We start from the raw sequence: 23220 nt of genomic DNA, 5'->3' as shown, positions 1-23220 counted from the left end.
TTTCTTGAACACCCATTTACAACCAACAGGTTTTCATCCTTCAGGCAATGGTACAAGATCCCATGTATCATTCTTTTTCAAAGCTGCCATTTCTTCCTCCATAGCAATCTTCCAGGATTCTGCATCATTCATACCTAATGCCTCTTCTACAGATTTCGGTTCATCCACACTAGTATTCAGAGCAAAAATACATCTCCAATCATCAGGTGAATACCTTTCAGGTGGTTGTTTATGTCTTGTAGACCTTCGAACAAGCTGAGTTGGAGGTTCTTCCTCCTCTTCTGAAGATTCAGAGCTAGACGAGCTCTCCTCAACTTCTTGCCTATCTAGGGGTCTCGATTCAACTCTTTTAGGTGTAGAAGGAAGTTGAATCACATCTTATTTTTTAGTCTATTCTGGCTACAATGTAACAGAAGGAGACTTAATTTCTCTAAAAATAACACTTCTACTATGAATTACCTTTTGTGCAACAGGGTCCCAAAGCTTGTATCCTTTCACACCATAACTATACCCGATGAAAATATATTTCACAGCCTTGTTCTCCAGCTTTGTTTGCTTCTCCTTTGGCACATGTGCATATGCCTCGCAACCAAAAACTCTAAGATGTCTCAAATCAGGCTTGTGACCTGACCATGCTTCCATAGGCGTTTTATCAACAAGAGCTGATGTAGAAGACGTGTTAATCAGGTAGCAAGCAGTGGCAACAGCTTCAGCCCAAAACTTTTGTTCGAGACCAGCACCACTCAACATACTCCTAGCCTTCTCCATCAGTGTCCTGTTCATTCTTTCTGCAACTCCATTCTGTTGTGGAGAATACGGAGTTGTCTTCTGCCTATTAATTCCACAGTCTTTACAAAATCTATCAAAATCATTAGAGCAAAACTCACCACCATTATCAGTTCTCAAACATTTTATTTTCTTTCCAGTCTGCAACTCAACCATTGCTTTAAATTCTTTAAAATGACTAAAAACTTCAAATTTACTCTTTAGAAAATATACCCATGTCCTTCTACTAAAATCATCAATAAATGAAACATAATATGTGGATTTTCCAATCGAAGAGACATCTACTAGACCAAACACATCAGAATTGATAAGATCCAAAACACCACAAGTTTTATGAGAACTCGAGTAAAACTGAACGTGGTTTTGTTTTCCATAAATGCAATGCTCACAGAAATCAAAGTCAAGATTACAATCATTCAAACCTTCAACAAGGTTTTTATTTTTCAAGGTCCTTAGACCCTTTTCTCCAATGTGGCCAAGTCTCTAGTGCCATAACATAGTCTTCTCTATAGGTAACTTTGCTTCAGATGAAAGAGCACCCTTAGGTACCCAGAAACTATTTCCATCTGTTGAAGGTGAAACCTTCAAATTTTCCAGTGAAGTATCCACAGATTTACTTTTTACAGAAGTGCTATTACACTCAACAGTGTATGCTTCAAGCTTATAGAAAGTGTCAAACCTGACACCTCTAGAAACTACCATAGCACCCTTAATCATCTTACATCCTACTTCAGAAAAGACTATCTGCACACCCGCATCTATCAGTTTGCTCATAGATAACAGGTTTCCTTTTAATCCAGGGATATGCAGCACACCATTAATCCTTTTTATTCTACTATCAGAAAACCTGATTCTAACTTTACCTCGACCAACAATGTCTAGAGGTGAATCATCACCCAAGTACACCTTACCTCCATTAAATCCTTCATATTCAAAAAACCAATCTCTATTGGAAGTCATATGAAAAGATGCACGTGAGTCAATTAGCCAGGCATCATTACCTGCATGAGTCACTAAAGCCGCAATAAATGCATCGCCATCTTCCTTGTTGGACTCAGAATCAGAATCAAACTTTTTCTTTTTCTTCTTCTTCTTTTCTTCTTTGCAGTCCTTACGGATGTGACCCGGTTTACCGCAATTCTAGCAAATGACTTGAGACTTTCCAGGAGATTTTGATCTCCCTTTGGATTTGGACTTGTCGCAGTTCTCATTCTTCTTGCCTTTCTCCTTAGGTCTTCCACGAACAGTTAGGGCTTCCTTTGAACTGATGGATACCTTCCTTCACATCTCTTCACCAAGTAGGGCACCCACCACGTCTTCAGATTTCAAAACAACAGAAGTACTACCGATAGCCATAACAAGAGAATCCCACGAATCAGGCAAAGAACAAAGCAAGATCTGACATTTCTCCTCCTCATCCATCTTAACATCGACGGATACTAATTGAGCCACCAACATATTGAATGCTTCTAGGTGGTCTACAATTCGTCCACCCTCTTCCATCTTCAAGGAATACAATTTCTTTCTTAAGAAAATTTGATTTAATAAAGATTTCGCTTGATACATCTCACCAAGCTTAGTCCATAGCTTTTTTGCAGAGTTTTCTTCATGGACATTGATTAGAACAGAGTCTGTCAAGCACAGTCTGATTAGACCCTTGGCTTTTTGATCAATAACATCATACTGAGCTGCCGCAGTAGGATCTAAGGGCCTTTGGACATTCACATCAATAGCATCCCAAAGATCTCGATCTATTAGCAGATCTCCCATCTTCAGCTTCCACATCTCAAAATTACTTCCATTAAATTTCTCCACCTCTATTCTCCCTGACGAACTCGCCATTTGAATATTCCTGCAACAAGATCAAAAAGTGTCTTCTGTACAAGCTCCCACTCAAATCTGGATTAGTTCAAAAAACCCAACTGCCCACAATTGAAACCAAAGGTGATCAGGCTCTGATACCACTTGTAAGGAAGTTAAGTAGCGGAAACAACTTCCTACACTAACCTTAAGAGGAGGGTAATGCAAAAAATTTTCAGATCGTTACAACAGTTACAGAAAATAGAAATAGATATAATAGCATTCATACTACAACATAGTGATTTACGTGGGGAAAACCCTTTCGAGAGAAAAACCCCACACTCCAAAAGCAGCTCAATATTTTATTCAGCAATCAAAAATAGATTACAACATACTTGCAGAGTAAGCTCTTCGCAGGAGGACCACTAATCAGAGATTCAGAGGCAACTCAATAGCCATAAGACTCTTACACACAACCTCTATCTCACACACCTCATAAATAGGAGATACAATACAAGAAACCGTCAAACGGTATTACAAAACCATGGGCTAAAACCACCCAATAAGGTGTAGCCGACCTTATCTCCCTTCTAGATGCCCTATGACATGTTAAAGCACACATCAACATGTGTCGATCCCTTTTACAGCTCATTTATGTATCCGATGCAAATTATTTTTCCTATTTCAAGAGTACAAACTTCCGGAGGCCATAACTTGAGAACCGAGTGTCCGATTGACGAACCGTTTGAAGCATCGGAAAGCTCGCGAAGTGCTCTATCACCTCATAACCCACTGTTCCAGTTAAGACCACTTTTTAGGGCATTTTCAAGCCTCTAAATCCCCGAAAATTAAGTTTAAACATTTTATCGCACCCCTCCAAGATGAAAACTTTAATATCTTCAAAACTAGCTATGACCTTGCGACACAACTTTATCGGAATGCTTATCTAGCCAACCAGAAGCTTCAGGGAGAGTTTCGCACCATTTCATGTTCAAATGAAAACTTACTATAAATAGTAACCTCGCATAAATGCAAGGTTGAGACACCATTTTTCCCAACACAAATATTAGTGTCATGTGTTGTGGATGACTTTGTGCTTATGTTTCATGCATTAATTCTTACCGGTACAGCAATTTTCAGTTAACATTGTCTACCAGCATACTTAACTGATTTACTGGTATTAAGCATTAAGTTGGTTAATAAGTTTTTGGTTTGAATTTATTTGACAACTGACCCCCCCCACCCGTCTCAGTTGTCTCCGGGACCTACACACCATTTGTCTTGAGACCATCCACTGTTAAATCACCTCTATCAATCATATCCTGAACAATGTTTTTCAGTCTCATGCAATCATTTGTTTGATGACCTTTGTTGCGATGAAAATCATAAAAGTGTGAGTCATTCCACCAAGGTGGTTTTATTTGTGGTTCAAAGTTGCTGATTACTAGTAAAGAGAGAATTTTGTTTGCCAGGAGTTCTTTGAATTCTAACTCTTGTGATTGTCCCAATGGTGTGTAGACACATTTTTGGAAATTGTTGGTGTTACCTCATGAATTGTTATTTTGCCCTCGATTTGTGTGATTGTTTTGAGCATTGTTGGTGTTGTTGGTGTTGGGTTTACCTTGATTGGTATTGGTGTGTAAGTGTTAGTGTCTGGGTTAGCACCTTTGGGATTTTTTGTAGCTTGAGGATTTCCTGATAATGCGAGCACGAGCTGCTTAGATTTTGGATCATGTGATTCATTGCCTCATTCATTTCCATTGTTTTTGTTTCTGGTCCAGAATCTGGATTTGTCCAAGTTGTTGTTGTTTTGGTTATTTTAATGCGATGAACTTTTTCCTTCTTTGAAGAATTTTAGTGTTCCTTTCTTGGCACATGCTTCTTCCACTTGAATGCCATTTTCAATTAATTTAGCAAAAGATGGTATGCATTGGAGCTTGAGTCTGTAACTCATCTCACCATTCAAGTTGTCGATGAAAATTTCCATTTTCTCCTTTTCAGGGATATCTCGAGGATATCTTGAAACCATACGCCGCCATCGTTGAAGGAAAACCATGAATGTTTCAATGTTTTTCTATTTGGTGTTACAAACGTCTAACATGGTGATAGCATGTTGAATGTTATAGGAATATTGAGTTATGAATTTGTTGACTAGTTCATCGAATGATCTGATGGGAGGTGTGATTTTGGATAACTATTCCATTATTTGCCCTCCCAAGCTTCTTCGGAATAACCTCATCAAATAGGTATCATCATGAGAGAATTCAAGACTCATTGTGTAGAATTCTCGAACATTATCACAGGGATTGTTTTTTCCATCATATTTATCAAATTTGGGAACATCTGAGTTCGAAGGAAAAGGTATCATGTTCAATCTTCTGTCAAATGGATAAGGAAAAATTTCATTTAAGGAGTACCGTACTGTTGTACCTTGTTGCATGTCTTGCATTTATCTTTCTAACATTTGCATCTGTTGAGTAAGAGAAATCAAAGGTACATTGTTTTGCTGAGGGAAGAATTCTTCTCTTGCATAAATTCAAGGTTGAAATGGGGTATGGAATGGTATGTTTTGCTCAGGGATGTTTTTCTTAGGTATATTTTGTTCTTGTAGATTTTGTTCAAGAATATCCTGCTCAGGGTCACGTGTCTCTTCCTCTCATTGTCGTTCTTGATATTCGTAATGTTGAGATCTTGTTCGAAAAATGTCTGTATCAAAGTCCTCCGGAAGTTTAACTCCTTTGCTTGTGAGCATGAGTAGATATTTTTCTTTGTCATTTTCCATGAGTCTTTCCACAAGTTTTTGAAATGAAGCGCTTTCTTGACATTCTTGAAGAAGCTCTTCCAAAATTTTAGTGTCCTCTAGATGCGAACCTTCAAAAGGATTAGATAATCTTTGATTCATGCTTGATTCTGGTGGTGTTTCACTTTGTTTGTTTTGTTGAGAGAGAGTGACAATAGGCATTTTTAGAACTATTCGGGGGTTGGTGGGGGTAACCTTGGGAAGTTATAACTCATCGGGAAACAATGTTGGATTGATCTTTCCTCCACGATTTATTTGTTGACTGAACGCGGATTTTTTACAGAATGCTCTAGTCTTCAAAGGTTCCTTGTCAAATTCATTTGATTTGTTCTGAATATACAAGCGCACATGACGAAGGAATGTTCGATGAGATTTGAAGAGTTGACGATTGATATATAAAAATTTATTTCTTTTGGTGAATTTTGAAGAATTTGGTTGTTGTTTCTTCAACTTAGTGTTATGATAAATATTCTTTCTTCTCAGAATATGAGGATTAGTCATGCACAAGCAATCAATGGTTTCCTTTTGAGTTGTTTTGGATTTAGTTTATCTTGTTTTGGAAACTTAAGTTTTACTTTATTAAAGTGAAGGTTTAGATGCCCCCTCACGACAAAGTGCATCAAATGATATGGAATAGAGCTTTCTCGATATGGAAACTCGATTTGACAACTTAGAGTTTTAAACAAGTGTGTTTTGGGATAGAATTCGTGTGATAAAAAGGACCTATTTGCCACTTGTGATGATGTTTACTGATTTTGATAGGATAGATATATTTATCATGCAACCAGTTTCAAATTTTGACAACTTTTGTTTGATGGAAATTTGCTTAGAAACAACTTTTGATACTCTATTTTTGGTAATCTGATTTGACGAAGTTAAGGCTGATGAAAGGAGGTTTCCAAAAATGTTTTCAAAATTTTCCAATTTGACCTCTATTTTGCCCCCTGCTTTTCTGGTTCTGACCACGTGCTGAAACAGAGACACTATGCACTACAGAATGTTCTCAAAGCGCTAAGGAAAAGACCCCACGTGCTATGCTGCCCCCTACTACGCGCTAACTGGTTTCACTGGTTAAATTTGTCCCAGCTTTGGTTTAAAAGATCATGTGCTAATATGAGCCGCTTATACGCTAATGGTTATACTATACGCGCTAAAGGTTGACTTCCATGCGCTAAGTAGATGCTTCGACGCGCTAAGCTATTTTCAGAACGTGCTAACTGCTACTGCTGATTTTAAATTTCGATGAAGCGCTACTACTAAGACTTTACATGCTAAGGATAGGATCTGATGTGCTAAAGTATGGTTCTGATGTGCTAAGATGTTTCTCTTATGCACTAAACTGTCCTGACTTGATTGTTTTCTACAATTTTAGAGTTTTTGCCTTGAGTTTTGAGTGATGACAGATGATTTTCTGAAGTAACAAATGAAGACACAACACCAAAGAAGTAACCATTTTTGCTTAATCTAAACAGTAAGTGTATGTTTGGCGAGGATGTGTTCAAATCCCCAATGTTTCAATAGGTTTGGATACAAAGAATACACTTCAAAAAGACTCTTTATTCAAGGGTCATAAGTAATACCATATCCCACTAGTCTCGATACTCCGTCATCTCAAACAACCATGTCACCCCCTAGAGGGCGCCCATTTTTTTGCCTTTTGCCAGAAATTAACTCAAAGTGAATTGCTTCACAGTTGAGTAGTTATCTTGGGAGATATATGGTGAGCAATCTTGGGGGCAGATTCTTCCCCACCCTTGCACTATGATATTACAAATTTCTGGTTACTGACTCGGCTCAAAGTTTCTATGCTAAGGTTCGTAATCAAGCTTCCTGTTCGGCCGTCAGTGATAAAGTCCCTCAGGAGGCTTCCCAATCTTTAGAACAAAGTCTTTACGTATCTCAAGGATACTGGGGGAAGGCTAATCGTTGCGCGCAACCGTTGAAAAGGACTTTCATTGCTTTCCACTTTTGATTATAGTGGATTGGAACACTTGGCATCAAAGTCATTTCCCACTTAGGTCATTCCCTTCACACCGGCCAAAGAAAAGCTTTAAGAGTTTTTCAACCCCTCGGGAAGGCAGGCCTACTAAAGGATTTAAATGTTGTATGACTGAAAACGTAAGAGTAGTTTGGCTTTTTGATCACCCAGTTAAGGGGAGAGCATATACCTTCTACTTTCGAGACAAGGCAAACAAGGTTCTTTTTACCTTTCAAGTCAAAGATTTTCTAAGATCTATATGGAGATGTTACTCCACGAAAACATGGTGTTCCTTTTATTTCCTTCAAAACAATGATTTTCTAACCTAGGAAAAAAACTTGGTCAACAATGCAAAAACCTCGATGTTTGGTCAACAAAAGAAATCGATCAAAAGGGGAAGATCTTCCCTCTTTGATTGTGAACAAAAATTTTAAGTGTGGTTCTTTTTCCTTGTAAAAAATTAAAATTGATCATTTTATGTACCAAAGGATGGTGAGGTTCTTTTTAGTCCTTTCTTGCAAAAACAAAAGATTGTTTTGTTCCTTTGAGAGCCCAAAGTGAAAATTTCCTCTCCTAGAAATTTATTTATTTTTATTTTTTTTGTGGTTCTTTTTATAGCCCATGTTCAATTTTATCCAACAAGAATTAAAAAGACTCTAAATTTTAACTAACTTAACTAAGTTAGTAAAAATTTAAACTGCTTGTAATTCTAAAAATAAAAATAAGTTCCACCTACAATAAAATGTCAAAATCTTGCAAAATATCAATCAGACAGTTAGAAAAATCTTGGATTTTGTGGACTTCTACAAGTCAAATTTTAAGTTCGGTTACAATTTTATTTTTGATTTCCCTTTGTGATGCGCTATAGAATAGACTGTACGTGCTACAAGATCACTGTGATACGCTATCGGATAGACCCGATGTGCTAAGTTGTTTTCCAGATGCGCTGCTTTGTTTTTCTTCCGCGCCGAGACCTACAGGAAAATATTAGTGATGGATATGCGCTAAGTTAAGGACTTCACGCACTAGAGTATAAACCTCACTCGCTAATAAGTGTACGGGATGTGCTAGAATGTTAACCAGATGCGCTAAGGGATATTCCCCACGCACTGATTCCAATTTCCCACGTACCTGCAAAAGTGTTTATTTTTGAAAACCGATTTGATTAATGGGGTAGAGCCCCACAGTGGGCGCCAGAGATGTATGCGGGAAAAGTGGGGCTATGAAACTCAAAATGTGAAAAATGAAGCTCCAAGAGGCTTGTCCACACACCCACATGACTTCTTGGTGCAAGCTATGGAGTCATGAAGGATGACTCAACTTCTCAAGGTTGGTTCCATGGTTCTCTGTCTCACAAGGTCCCTCAAACCAATGCCTTTTCTCTCAGATCACTGAGCAAAGTGGTTTAGGGATGACAAATGCAAGAACGAGGGATGCTTTTGACTGATTTTAACATGAGAATGCATCTATCTATCCATGATCCTACAAATGCAATAAACTAGATTATAAGATGAAAATATTAGTAGTAATACTATCCTAACATGATATACTAGTTACATTATTTAAGCTAATGATAAAAAGAAGTAATCTAAAATGTTTATTAGATTAATTCCTATTGAAAAGAGAGACTAGATGTGCTAAAATTGAGCATAAATGAGATACTAAAGCTTGCATGGATTTTAGATAATAGATTTCTTAGATTCATGGATCCTCAAAATGGAGGAAGGAGAGCTCTATTTATAGCAAAAAGACGGCAATGGATGGTCAGGATTGAAACAGTTAATCAAGGGTTAAGATTGAAAGTTGTCAATCCATGTTTACAATTCTCACCAATGAAATGGTGATAATTGTCAACATAAGGTTGGTTGAGAGGAAATGTAAGAAACATTAAATTCTTGAGAAGACCTCATGGTTACCCTAGGGGGTAAGGGTTAAGGTTAGGTTAAGGTTATCCATTGGATAAAGCTTTTACCCAAAGGATAAACTCTTGTGCAAAGGTTAAAGGAATAACTATGGTAAAAGCAATAAATGCTTGATGAGACCCCTGGGCTAGATGGAGGTTAAGTTAGGCAAAAAGTCTCTAACCATGCCACTAAGGGTTAGTTAACCATTAATGGTTTGAAGACTTTGGGGACAAATTTGTAAGAGTCCTTCCAAATTTGGGGGCATTTAACAAGTTATGATAAAGGCTTTAATGCATTTGAAGACTTTACTTCAAATTTGAGAAGTGACCTCCTCAAATTTAGGGAAAGGGGATAATTGATGGGTTAGGGTTAATTGATTAGGATTAGATGGATTCTAGAAGAATTTAGGAATGGGGTTTAGGATGCAAGTGGGAGATGTAGGAAAATGCAAGTGGGTGAGGAAAATATAATTAATTAAAATAAATTGCTTTATTTCAATTTGGTTGCAAGTTGGGGATTTTAAATAAATTAGATTTATTTAATTGGGGTAAACTATTTAATTAAATGTAAATTTAATTAAAAAGTAGAGAGAAGGGTTTTAATTAAATAAAATGATTTATTCAATTAAATGATGCAAAAGGGCTTAAGTGAATTTAACTAAATAAATTGAATGATTTACTTAATTAAATAGAGGAATGTGGGTGATTTAATTAAATTGGATTTAATTAAATAGAGGAATGAACATAAAATATTCATTTAGGAATATGGTCATTTTTATATGTCTACACATGGTACCTGAGAGCACAACTAAATTGCATTGAAAAACATGTGGGAGGAATATTTGAAAAAAATATATGGTCGGGAGAGCATAATTATTTGTAAAGTTATTCAGGAAAGGAGAAATGACTCCTGTTTTGGAGTTATTGGGTGTTGATAATAGGAAAAGCTCAGGAAGTCATGTAAAAGAAACAATAGTTGAAAATTTGCAAGATGCATTGAACCTTATTGATACCACAAGTCGAGGAGATGATTCAAGTGTTGCATGTAGAGCGTTGATGACTGCGATTTCTAGTAAGAGGTTGTCACATAAAAGACAAGTTACAACAATTGTTGAATTACTGCATATATCTAGAAAAACTATTCAAAGATATATTAGGAGGAGAAATATGTTAGATGAAAACATTGAAATGAACTGGGTAAATATATGTAGACTTCCTTGAAAAGACAGAATTTCTGAAGATGTATGAAGACTAGTCATTGAATATTGGACCAGCCACTCTCATGTTTCTTCTAATAGAAGGGACACAATACTGATGAAAGATGAAGAGACTGGTATGAAGATTTCACATCGTAAACATTTTGTAGATACAACACAAAGTGAACTATTTGAAGCATTCAAGGAAGAATTTTCAGATGTGAAAATATGTCAGAGAATGTTTGAGAGGTTGCGCCCTTGCTTTGTATGCATAAATAAGGTATGTGAAATGTGTTGTTGTCGAAATCATGTTGAGTTTCATCTATACTTAGAGTCATATAAAAAATTTATGGCAGTACTTAATCCAGATATGGTCATCCTTGGAAGTATGACACAATTTGTGAAATCAATTTTATGTGATAAATCAGAAGATTTAGATGACTTCAATGTACAGTGTATAAAAATTACATGCATTGATTGTGGAGATTTGCAAAAATTTCCATTACAAATTGAGAATATTGATAATTCAATGCCATTTTTGTGGAAGAGATTTAAATATGAGACATACCGAAATAAGTCAGGAGATGAATCCAAAAAAATTGCATTGAAGGAGAGTGAATTGCCCTACCTTAAATTTATGAACAGATTGTGTACTATGATTTATCCACATATCCAACATTGTCATGATGGACGATGGCAAGCTAAACAATTTCATGATTCCAAAAATTGTTTTCCACTTGGTTGTATTCCGAGCCTATTTGTTAAGCATACAATACTTGAGCTTATGAACCTCCAATGAAGAAATGAGAAGTGTGTTTATGGTCAGTTTATCATATGCAAACTCAATTAATGGTAAGTAAGTTCCCATCTTTTTATTCACAAGTCCTCAAGAATTTGGTTCACTCTCTTTTTGTTGATCAATCTTAAGGTGATGGATTGATCTATAGTCCAATTTACTTCCCAATTATGTGTATGTTTTTCCAAAACCTTGACATTATCCAGGGGTCCCAAATATGATCTTATCAAACTTACCTTTATTAAATATGGCATTCTTTGGTACTCCATGAAACTAAAAGATCTCCTAAACTCTTGGAAGATATACATGGATGCGTGAATGTAATTAGAGAGATTGTTTGTAAATTATATTCTCTTATATTGTTTGTAATTATATGTTTTTTTGGTTGTATATGTTTGTAATTATATGTAATTAAAACAATATATATACATATATTATTATTAAAACAATTCAAAAATTAAAAATCTATACATATAAATATTTAGAACAATTAAAAACAAAAAAAATTAAAAAAAGAAAAAAAGCTTTTTGGCCCTACCTTGCTCGACCGAAAGACATCTTAGCCCCCCTCCCACTCCAGCTATTTCAAATTGTGCAAATGGGGGGCTAAGTGCAGTCAGTGGGTATATGTAGGGCCGAGGTATACTCGGTTGAGTAGGACTCATCCGAGAATACCTCGCCACCCATCCTCCACGTAGGTGCCATGTGGTGCCACGCAGACTCAGCTGAGCCCTACTCGCACGAGTAGGGTTTTTTTTTTTGCTCGCACTTAACTTAAAGTGCGACACAACACTATGCTTTCACCCAATAGTGTCAGCCTAGTTTAAAATCAAATTTATGTCACTAGTCCCTCTCTGCATCCCCTTTCCAATTATGTACCTGTTAGTTCATTTTCAAATTTACATTTGCTTGTTTGTGTTGTTTATTATCAATTTTGCACCTTTTAGCCTAAACTTTTACATTCATCCCATTCAATCAAACCAAACCAATAAGAAAAAAAATTAAAACACAAATGCCTACCTCTCACCTAATAAGACTAAAGTTGAGGCCTAACGGGTTGTTCTCTAATGTAATTGATGGCATTGGATTTGATTCTAGTTTCCATGTTAGACTAGTGAACCCCATTTTTCACCAATACAAGAGTTAATCATTTAATCAAGATTTAGAGCAAGAAATTAATAAAGATCAATTCATGATATTTATAATCTATTCTAAAAACTCAAGGTTCAAAGTGTTTGTTACCTCCATTAGTATAACCAATCACCAAGTTATCTATAAAGATCTCATTTTAGTATTTCAATAAGAAGTGTTAAAATAGTTTGTTAATTGCAATAAAAAGATAATGGTCTTTCTTCAACAAAAAGGGGAGATCTTATAGCAAAAGAAAAGTTTTAGCATTATATTTTTTTTTTGAGAAGTAAAAAGAATTGAAACCAACAATAACTTGTCATATTTGTGGCAAGACATCAAATGATGCTAAATAGTATTCGTATACTTGTTTGGCATAGGAAAAAAAGAGGAAAATTTTAAGAACATGGAAGATACTATAGAACTCGCAACATGCAAGAAATATTGTCAAGAAAAATGATGATGATAATATGAAGAAAAATGATGTCAGAATGCTAAAATGGATGAATTCTTCCTTGAAATGCTAACCTAGTCACATTATACAAGAAAAAATGATATTAAAAAATATGTAGTACATGGAATTGGGCATAACAAGGTACACCTATGGATATAAAGACTAATTTACATGTTAAATCTTGTAAAAAGACAATCCACATTGAAAGTAATTCCTCTCCCAAATGTGTTTAACTATTTTAATAGTATAAAAAAATACAACTTTTTAGATGAAACAAATGTACAAGCACAATAGAGTTGGGAAAGGTAGGGTAACACCATACCAATAGCCACTTTGATGTAACAATCCTTCGAATAGTAAAAATATTAATTACATGTTCAAGATTGATGAATGCAATAAAGTCTTTTTATAGATGAATATTTTCATTCTAATTAATTAATGAGATGACTTACAAAGTATATTAATCCAACCACTTTATTTATTATTTTCTAATACAATAAAATACTAAATACTTAGATACATGACATTTTACCTCCCTTGGTATGTTTTGTTTTTTAAATATGAGAAATAAATACCTAATACTTAATTACATACCATTTGAGAGAATAAAAACATTATAATAAAATTATCCATTTACATTATGTGAAAAATATGTTATCTAAAAGTTAGCCACAAAATTAATTATAACAAACCATTATAAATTCAACTGAGAATCAATAGTTTAATTAAATTCTTATAACTGATTTTATAATAAAAAAATAAATAATTTCTAAAATTGATTGTGACTAACTTTATTAATAAAAATATGATAATTAATTCATAATAAAATAATAATATATAATTTCCAAAATTTATTATATATGCTCAAGACCCTTGTACGTTCTATTCTAAAACCCAACCCTTAAACAAGGCATATTGCACAAATGGAAACCAAAATACTCCATTACACGCAAATAGGCTAATCCATTCTAGAAGCAAAAGCAGAAAGATAGATTAGAACTAACAGTTGCAAAAGAATAAGGAGAAGGTAGCTCTGTGTTAAAACTAGAAAAGATGATATTCACATAATCTCCCTGCATACATCTCTAAAACATAAGAGAGGGAACATTCCACCATCTACAAAATACAAGAAGGAAATACTATGCATGGTTTCACATAGCTGAAACCTCAGAAAAGGATCCATGGTTTCACATAGATGAAACCTCAGAAATAGGATCCACTGTTATTATTTTGCAAAACACACTAAAATGTTGGAACTTCAGCCACACTAAAAGGTTTCACATAGCTGAAACCTTCTTCCATGCAGGTCTGGTGGAAATATCCTCCCACCATGCATTTACATGTATCCTGTTTGTAATCAGATATCCCTTATCAGTAGCACTCACTATGTAATGAATAAATGGAAGATGGGTCAGATCAGCAAGGCTATAAAAGTCCCCTGCCAAGTACTTGCTCTTTGACAGCCTCTCTTCATACACATCTAACACTTTATCCAGCTTCTCAGTACTGCTCTCAATCAATGCCAAGTCCTGAGGCTGACCAATCTTAGGGACAATTAGCACCTGAACAACCAGTTCATAAGCAGGAGAACTGAAGTATTGCCCTTCAACTTCTAGCCACTGTTCAACCAATGCTCTCTCCTCTAAGCTTTTCCCCAGAAGACAGGTTCCCTGCGCTGCATATTTCTCAGCAAAGTACCTTATGATTGCCCTTGACTCTGCACATAACCAGTACAAAAAAATCACATTCTACATAGAGAGAGTGAATATAGGGGAGAGGATCTAGTAAATGAGCATCCTAATTTTGGGCCTTTCAAAATCTTTTGTGTTAATTTCAAATTACTCTCAATTTTTTTTGACAGTTTGTTTGGCCAGTCCTATACATAAAACTAAGGTCTTAGAGCCAAGCCACCAAATATGATGCCACATCAGTGTGCTTTTTGTTAGGGTGTCCAAAAAAAGCTCCCAGAAAAGTTATCCCTTAAGTAATGTTTTATTAGTATGCTGATGTGTCATCGCATGATTTGTTGCTTTTTACTTGTAAGAAATACATTTCATTCAATTATGAATATGTACAAAACCATATTACTAAAAATAATGAACATTAAATCAACAAATGCTATTACAAATTATGAAAACGGAGTCAACTACCTAATCCTTTCCTCTTCTGAATATTTTCTACATAGGGGAAGAGTACCAATAGATAACATAGTTCCAATAAACGTCACCTTATTGTCATGTTGGCCCCCCAATAGCTGTCATAGTGAAAACACCATTAATAAATTTGTTTTGTACCAATAGCCGATCATTTTTTGTAATTTTTTATACATAATTGGCTCATTTGTGCACCACTATTGAAACATTTGTGCAAAACTATTGGGACATTTGTCAACAAGTACTAGCGATTTTGAGTTGGCGGTTAGTGGAAGATCTTTAGTTAGGTATCAGGCCATACTTTGATATGTGTACTTTTTGACCTTTGTGCGCGTAATTGATTCCACAGCATGCATCGTTAAGTCGCATACGAAGACAACTAAAAAAAAAACTCAAAATCCGATGTATCGTTTAAAATTTGTGGATGAACGAAATTAGCTATGACAACTACTGATGCTCTTCCCCTATATAAATTGAATATGTCTCACGAAAAAGTGAAAATCTACATCACCTAAATCAGATTAATTCATACAATTCATACATCAAATAGGAATTGATAATTATACTATCAATATATCACATGAAACATGAAATTTAACACAATCCAAACCAGATCAAGATATACCCAGTAAAATATATCAGATGGAAGGGGATAATCTATGTTACCCAAGTCAGGTCTATCTATTTAATATTAGAAAATGAATAGATAAAATTGAAAGAAAAAATTTGGAGTCTCGATAACCCATCAGATGCTTTCACATTATAAACAATTAACATCATTACCAAACAGTGTGAGATCTCCATCCTGGACCACAGGAACTTTTCCAAAGGGCTGCATCATACATCATACAAATACAAGTTAACAAGGAACAAATTCAAAGATAAAAATACACGGTCTATATTCATTGAAGTTCCCTTACTTGTAAGGCCAGGAACTCTGGTTTTTTCTGTTCCCCTTTGAGTATATCAACAGGCACAATTTCAAACTCAATGCCTTTCTCCACCAGGCATGCAAGCACCCTTCTGGCACACCCAGCCTGGCCTGATCCAAACATCTTCACAACCATTTTGATTATCTTTTTCAGGAGCTCTAAGTGCTGCTATGCATTTGAGAGAGTTTTAATGGAACAGGCATTTATAGAAGACTGGAGCTTGAGCCGGCTGATTCAGCTTTTGTTTGCTATGAACAAGAGAGAACAGCTTGTTTAGCTACTTCCATGATTTTCTTTCTATGGTGCGGCAATCCCCAGGAGAATTCAAAATTGTCCTATTAAGGGCTTAAACTTTCGGTTTCTACAAAGTTGGTAGAATATTTTGTTGACGAGATGCAATCATTGGGCCGGCTGTTTAGATATTTTCATACTTTGATTTGTCTTACAGAATTTCGACTATTAGAAGTTGTTCTAGAGAGAAGGGAAAGAGCAAGAAGAATGACACTGCAATTTTTTTTGTTTGCTTGTTTCAATTTTAAAAAAAGAAGAATGACATAGGATTTAGATTTTGATTGAAGAAATGTAATAATTGGGCTGGTTGTGTAGATATTTTCATAATTTTATTCGTCTTATGGAATTTTGAGTATAGAGATTGTTCTAGAGAGAAGGGAAAGCATGAGAAGAATGACATAGGATTTAGATCTAAGGCAAGATATAAGTGTCTTCTAAATTCTAAGTGTTGGTTAAGATTGTATAATGCGATTATAGGGATGAAATAATTGGGTCGATTGTTTCACAAGAAGGTGGATATGGAATATAATCAGTTCTTAGATCTTTGTGGAGGATATAGAGTAGCTTTTTCAATTCCCTTTAACAGGAGCTTTGGAGTTGGTGGCCTTTATGTTGAGTTCTATCAAATAATGTGACAATACATTAAATAGTTTTTATTATATACTTTATTTGGAAGCTTTGGAGCAAGGCTTTTTAAGGACATCATATTAATAAAGGCTTAATTAATCTCCTTCTAAAAGGGAAAAATGAAGACTATCTTTGGATGACATCATATTACTTCACTTAATACCCCTTAGAAAATCATTGCTAAGGCAATAGCTACATAGATTAAACTTGTAGCAAGAAAGATAGTTAGGCACAAAAACAATGGGTTCCTTGATGGAAGTTTTATTCTAGATAATCTTATGTTGGCATGAGAAACAATGGAATGGGCTCAACAATCATGAAAAATAGTTAAGCTTTATTTTAATATTTAGTTTACGATAGAATGCATCAGAGTTTTATCCTTGAAATGTTACAAACAATGGTGGGGTTTTGGGCCTCAATTATGTAAATATATTCAAATGTTAAATAAATATGCTAATGATCAGCTGGTTATAGATAAATCATTGCATATGCATTCCCTCTACAACGATCTGTCAAGCAAGATTGTCCTATGTCAACCTTTCTCTATGTTCTATTTGCTAATGTTCTTATTTTAGTATAAAAATACATACAAATAAACTTGATTAAGGGTATTTCCATTCCAAATAATGTGGTTGTGCTTAGCTCTCAATTTGTTGATGATAGTATTCTCTTGATTCAAAACTTTGAAGAGGAGATCAATAATCTGATGGATGTCCTTAATATTTATTGTTTTGTTTCTAGTTCAAACTTAACACATCACAAAACTAAATTTCTTTTGGTGTGAATAGATCCAACTCCTTATTAGATTCCTAAAGAGCAGAAGAAGATAAAAAATGGATAAAGTTCTTGCTACCTAGGAATCCCTTTTAGGTTGGGAGTTCCGCTTTATGATATGAGGAATTGGTTTCTCACCAAATTGAAAAATGAAGCATATACTTTGGGTAACAAATTTTTGTTATTAGCTAGTAAGATCCAAATTGTGAACCATATATTTTTGGCTTCTTATATGTATTATTCTTCTTGTTGGGTGCCCTCTTAAAAAGGCCATGAGCATTTAATTAAAATAATTTGTCATTTTTATGATCAAATTGGAATGGTAATGCTAGTTTTAAGTCCACTTCATCGCTAAATTGATTTCAACTAAAAGGTAAAGATGGATTGGGTATGTTAGATCCCAAAAAACATGAGGTTTGGCTATCAAAAAAATAGATAATTATAGTAGTTACTAGAGAAGAGTCGTGGAAAAATATGGCTTGTCAGCACATTTTTATGGCTTCTATCAAAGGGGAATGGAAATCAATTAAATGGCATACCCCTTCTTCTAAATTAAAGCTTCATTTCATTTATAGTTCATATGGAGGGCTTAGTAGGAAGATTGTAAATGTTTTAATTGAAAAAATTTCTTTGTAACATGGCTTCAATTTTCGGACTTCATCTATTTGGTGAAACAAATTTGTTTAGTATCAAGGTCAACCCTTCGCTATTTCCTTTCCAAGACAAGTTCTTTATATATTCAATAAAAGGATTCAAAATTTTGGGGACATGTGAGATTTTAACATTTTGGATTGGTCAACTTGGTAATCTTGGCATTTGGCATAACTGATGCAGATTAGATGATGCAAGTAATGCAGTTGAAGAATGATGAATGAACCAATAGAGGATAGAAGACTGAGATTTTGTGGTTAGATGACATGGTCAGTTATTTGTGTTGTCATTGATGGAAATTGATGTGAATTGATGTTTTCTAATGTTTGGTTTGTCATCTAAGTGATTTGGTTTACCAAAAGATAGGGTTTACCAACAAAGAACTAAAGTCTGTGAAATAGGACTTTAATCGGTAAAGAAGAGATGTTTTGCTCGAATCGAGCGATCGGTAATGTTTGGTGATTTGAGGTTTGGTTGGTGAACTTGTATTATGGAAAGATGTATCTAACTAGAATCGAAACTTGTGATGATTACTGGAAGACATGTTTCAAATTTCTGATGAAGTTTTACTAAGGTTTTAGTAGGGTTTAAGGACTGGTGAAGAAATCATCAAACTGATAATGATTTTGTTATGGCGGTGATCAACGACAAGTCTACATGAAGATGGTAACATGACACAACCTGCGTGAATGATTTAAATGTTGTTTTGGCATGAATGATGAAGGAATTTCTTGGGAATGTGCAAAGCGCTTAACGAAATGAGCTAAGGGTTTGACTTTGGTACAGATCGGATTTTTGTGATGAGCTACGATCAACCAACGGTTCATATTGCATTGTAATTTGATGTTATGATGTGTATTATTGATCTAAGATGATCTCTTATGATCTGTATTGTAATTCATTATGTAATTTAGGGTTTAGTGGTCGACCTAGTTGAGATGGCTATTTAGGTTGACACAGGTGATTTTCACTATGTCGATGGTCTTAGAGAATGTGTTGAGCCTTCCAAGTGAAGTGTGAGATCTACTTGAGAGTTGCAGACTGTTTTGCATAACTGGATCTAATTAAGCAAGCAAAGAAGTGCAAGTAACATATCGTTTTATTACTATTGTTCCCTAACAGTTGCAACAGGTTAAATCCCTTAACCGGGTAGGTCCTAACAGGCCTTAAACATTTAAGTCCCCTAATAGGGTAGCTCTCAAAAGAGTGTTAAATCCTCTCACAAGGTTGATCCTAACAGGTCATTAAACTCCTAACTGGGCTGCTAGGCAAATCCCTTAACTGGGTGACTCCTAACAGGGCATATTGTAAGCTCCTAATAGGGCTAAGCTCCTAATAAGGCGTACTTCAAAAGAGTACAAATACTTGTGGGTACCAAATCCCACCGTGGGTTTTCCCATTTGGGTTTCCACGTCAAAAACTTATGGTGTTCATGTGTGGAATACTTTTCATGTGATGTTCTTGTTTATATTTCATTTCATGCATTTTTTTCTGAGACACTGATTATGTTGTTTTATCATAAGTTTATCAGAGGTTATCGATACTAATAAGAAGTTGTTAGAGAAATTATTTTATTTGATTGATAAGGTTGATAAATTGATATATGATCAAATTAATATGATTGCTTAAGTGGTGAAAGTGTTGATAGTTGTGATAAATGATTTGATTAATGTGTTAAGCAAATCTGATCAAGAGGTTGTTAGATCTGATTAAAGAAATTGGAATATTTGTTAAAAGGTTTTAGATCTGATATAAGTTTGTTTTGGGGATTTTAGTTTCAGTTGGTCTTAATATTGATTCATCCCCCCCCCCCCCCCTGCTTAGTATTAACTAGATCCTCATAGTATTAACAATTGGTATCAGATTTAGTCCTCTATGTGCAGAAAGCCTAACCGCTTGAGGGAAAGATTCTGAGGAAGTCAAGATGATGAAGAAAGAGGGTCCTAAGTTCAACAAGGATAATTACAAGATCAGGAAAGACGCAATGAAGATATACATCAAAGGTCTTGGTGCAGAATATTGGAAGCAAGTTGAAACAAGATATTTTTCTCCTACCACTACTCCCTTGACACCGAATTAACTCAAAGAGAAGCAAGAGAATGTGAAAGCCTTAGAAGCTATTGTAAGTACCTTATCTGATTCAGAATATATTGATGTTCAAGGAATGGAAACTCCACAAGAGATATGGGAAAAACTAGATACAATCTACGAAGGAGATGAACATGTACAAAGAGCCAAAGAGGAAAGCTTGAGAGGAAATTTTGATGACATGAGAATGATTGAAGGAGAAAATATTGCACAGTATGGTCAGAGAATCAAAGAAGTTGTTGGCAGCATAAAGAGTGCTAGAGGTAAAATAGATGATGATGCAATAGTAAGTAAGATGCCTACAACTCTTCAACCTCAGTATGCTATATGAGTATCCACAATCTATGAACTTAGATCTATTTCAAAGGATAAGGTAATTATTGATTCATTGATTGGTAAGCTTACAAATTTTAAGTTAAATAGTTTTGAAAATAGTATGACAAAATCTACTGAATCTGCCTTTAAAGCTTTTGTTACTAGTTCATCTGCTAGAAAAGAAAAAGATATATGTCAAAATCATGAGTGCGAGACAAGTCATGGAAGTTACCGGGGAAATGAAGACAATGAAGATCAAGTGATGGAACTTGAGGCGCTATTAGCAAAAAGATTTCCAAGAGGCACTAGTAAGTATAAAGGAAAGCTACCTTTGAAGTGTTTCTCTTGTACTAAAATTGGTCATATTGTTGTTGAAGTAACATTTTTGAAGGAGAAATAGAAAGCATTTAGTAAATTTAAATCATTTAAAGCTCTGGTTGAAAATGAGACCGGTAAGAATTTAAAATGTTTAAGATCAGACTGGGGAGGTGAATTCACATCTGATGAATTTGTTAAGTATTGTGATGAACAGGGTATAAAGAGATAGATGTCTGCTCCAAGGACACCACAGTAGAATGGCATAGCAGAAAAGATGATCAGGACAATAGTTGAAGTTGCAAGAACCATGTTATTACAGGGTGATGTATCCAAAATGTTTTGGAGAGAAGCAGTTAGTACACCTGTATACACTTTAAACCAGGTACTGATAAAGAGAGGTAGCAATAAGACACCCTATGAGCTATGGTATGGAAAAACACCTTGTGTAAGTTATTTCAAAAAAAATGGAAGTCAATGTTTTAGTAAGAGAGATAACTACACTGAGAAATTTGATGTAAAATCCGATGAGGGAATTTTTCTTGGTTACTCTTCTAAGAGTAAGGAATATAAATGCTATAATAAGAGAACTTCAAAAATTATTGAAAGTGCTAATGTGAAGGTAGATGATCTATCTAGAAAGTCAGAAGGTACCAGCAGATCAAAACCTAAAAAAGATGATGAGAAACTTGTGATCGTTGAACCGAAAGCACATAACAATCAAGAACCAGAAAATGAAGAACTAGGTGCTCGATCGGTAAGAGATGATAGTGAGGAAGAAAATGAGGAACCTGATGCAAAAGATGCAAAAAATAACACAATTATTACCTAGATATGTTAGATTAAACCATTCACAAGAGAAGATAATTGGTTATAAGAATGCAGGTGTGCAAACTAGGAGAAAGATCCGAGAGAACTCATGTTTGATATTTATAATAGAACCCAAGATAGTAAAGGAGGCACTAAAAGATGATGATTGGGTTAAGGCAATGAATGAATAATTAGATCAAATTGAGAAGAATCAGACATGGTCACTTGTTCCTAGACTAGAGGATAAGATTATAATTGGAACAAAAATGGGTCTTTAAGAATAAAGTGGATGAAGAAGGAAAGATTGTAAGAAACAAGGAAAGGTTAGTCTGTAAAGGGTATGCATAGGAAGAAGGTGAGGACTATTGTGAAACATTTGTACTAGTTTCTAGATTAGAAGGTGTAAGGATGCTACTGCCATTTGCTGCATATAAGGAATTCAAAGTCTATCAAATGGATGTCAAATCAGCCCTTCTTAATGGAATTCTAGAAGAAGAAGTATACATTGAACAACTGGATGGATTTTCCTTGACCGATAATAAAGACATGGTGTGTAAATTGCACAAAGCACTATATGGTCTAAAGCAGGCACCGAGAGCATGGTATGAGAGATTAAATGCACATTTGATCAAGACTGGATTCCAATGTACCAATGAGGACAGTAACATTTATCTGAAAACTGATGGAGACAAGATGTTGATCGCTGAAGTGTTTGTAGATATAATTTTTTGTGGCAACGATGATATGTGTATGAATTTTTCTAATGAGATGGAAAAGGAATTTGAAATGTCTCTAATTGGTGAAATAAAGTTTTTTATTGGCTTACAGGTCCAGCAACTGGATGGTGGTATCTTTATTTGTCAAACCAATTATATCAAAGAAGTGTTGAACACTACAAACCGATAGGAACATCGATGGTTAGAGGCTACAAGTTGTCAAAGCAAGATGATTCCCCTAATGCTAGTGAAAAAGAGTACAGGTCTATGATTGGAAAGCTACACTATGTTGTTCATAGTAGACCGGACATTGCTCATGTTGTTGGATTAGCTGATAGATTTCAAAAAGAGCCTAAAGAGAGTCACATGGTGGTTGTGAAGAGAATTTTTTGATTCCTCAAAGGCACACTAGACTATGGTTTATGGTATCCCTATAAAAGAAGTTTTACTTTAGATGTCTTTACTGATACTGATTGGGTAGGTAATGTGGATGAACAGAAAAGCACAACTGGTGGAGCCTTTATACTTGGTGGAAGATTAGTAGCATGGATGAGCAAGAAATAAACTTGTGTTTCTCAATCTATAGCTAAAGCAAAGTATGTAGCTGCATCCATGAATTGCTTGCATGCAATATGGATGAGACATGTGTTATGAGGATTCAAGAGAGATATGTTTGAACCAGTGACTATTTATTGTGATAATACAAG

The 23220-nt window shown here is 35.1% G+C and overlaps 1 protein-coding gene across 1 annotated transcript; it reads right to left on the bottom strand.

Moving 5' to 3' along the window:
• Window positions 1-14118: 14118 nt before the first annotated feature.
• Window positions 14119-16064, bottom strand: LOC131041327 (glutathione S-transferase F9-like). Its single transcript, XM_057974372.2, has 3 exons — window positions 15915-16064; window positions 15778-15826; window positions 14119-14558 (listed from the first exon to the last, which is right to left on the bottom strand). Exons 1-3 carry the CDS (start codon window positions 16059-16061, stop codon window positions 14119-14121), a joined length of 636 nt encoding a protein of 211 aa, XP_057830355.2. The 5' UTR covers window positions 16062-16064.
• Between the last annotated feature and the right edge of the window lie 7156 nt (window positions 16065-23220).

This window comes from Cryptomeria japonica, chromosome 11 (assembly GCF_030272615.1).
Source record: "Cryptomeria japonica chromosome 11, Sugi_1.0, whole genome shotgun sequence".
NCBI lineage: Eukaryota > Viridiplantae > Streptophyta > Pinopsida > Cupressales > Cupressaceae > Cryptomeria > Cryptomeria japonica.
Note: the sequence above shows the minus strand (reverse complement) of the source record. Positions and strands in the feature narration are given on the sequence as shown.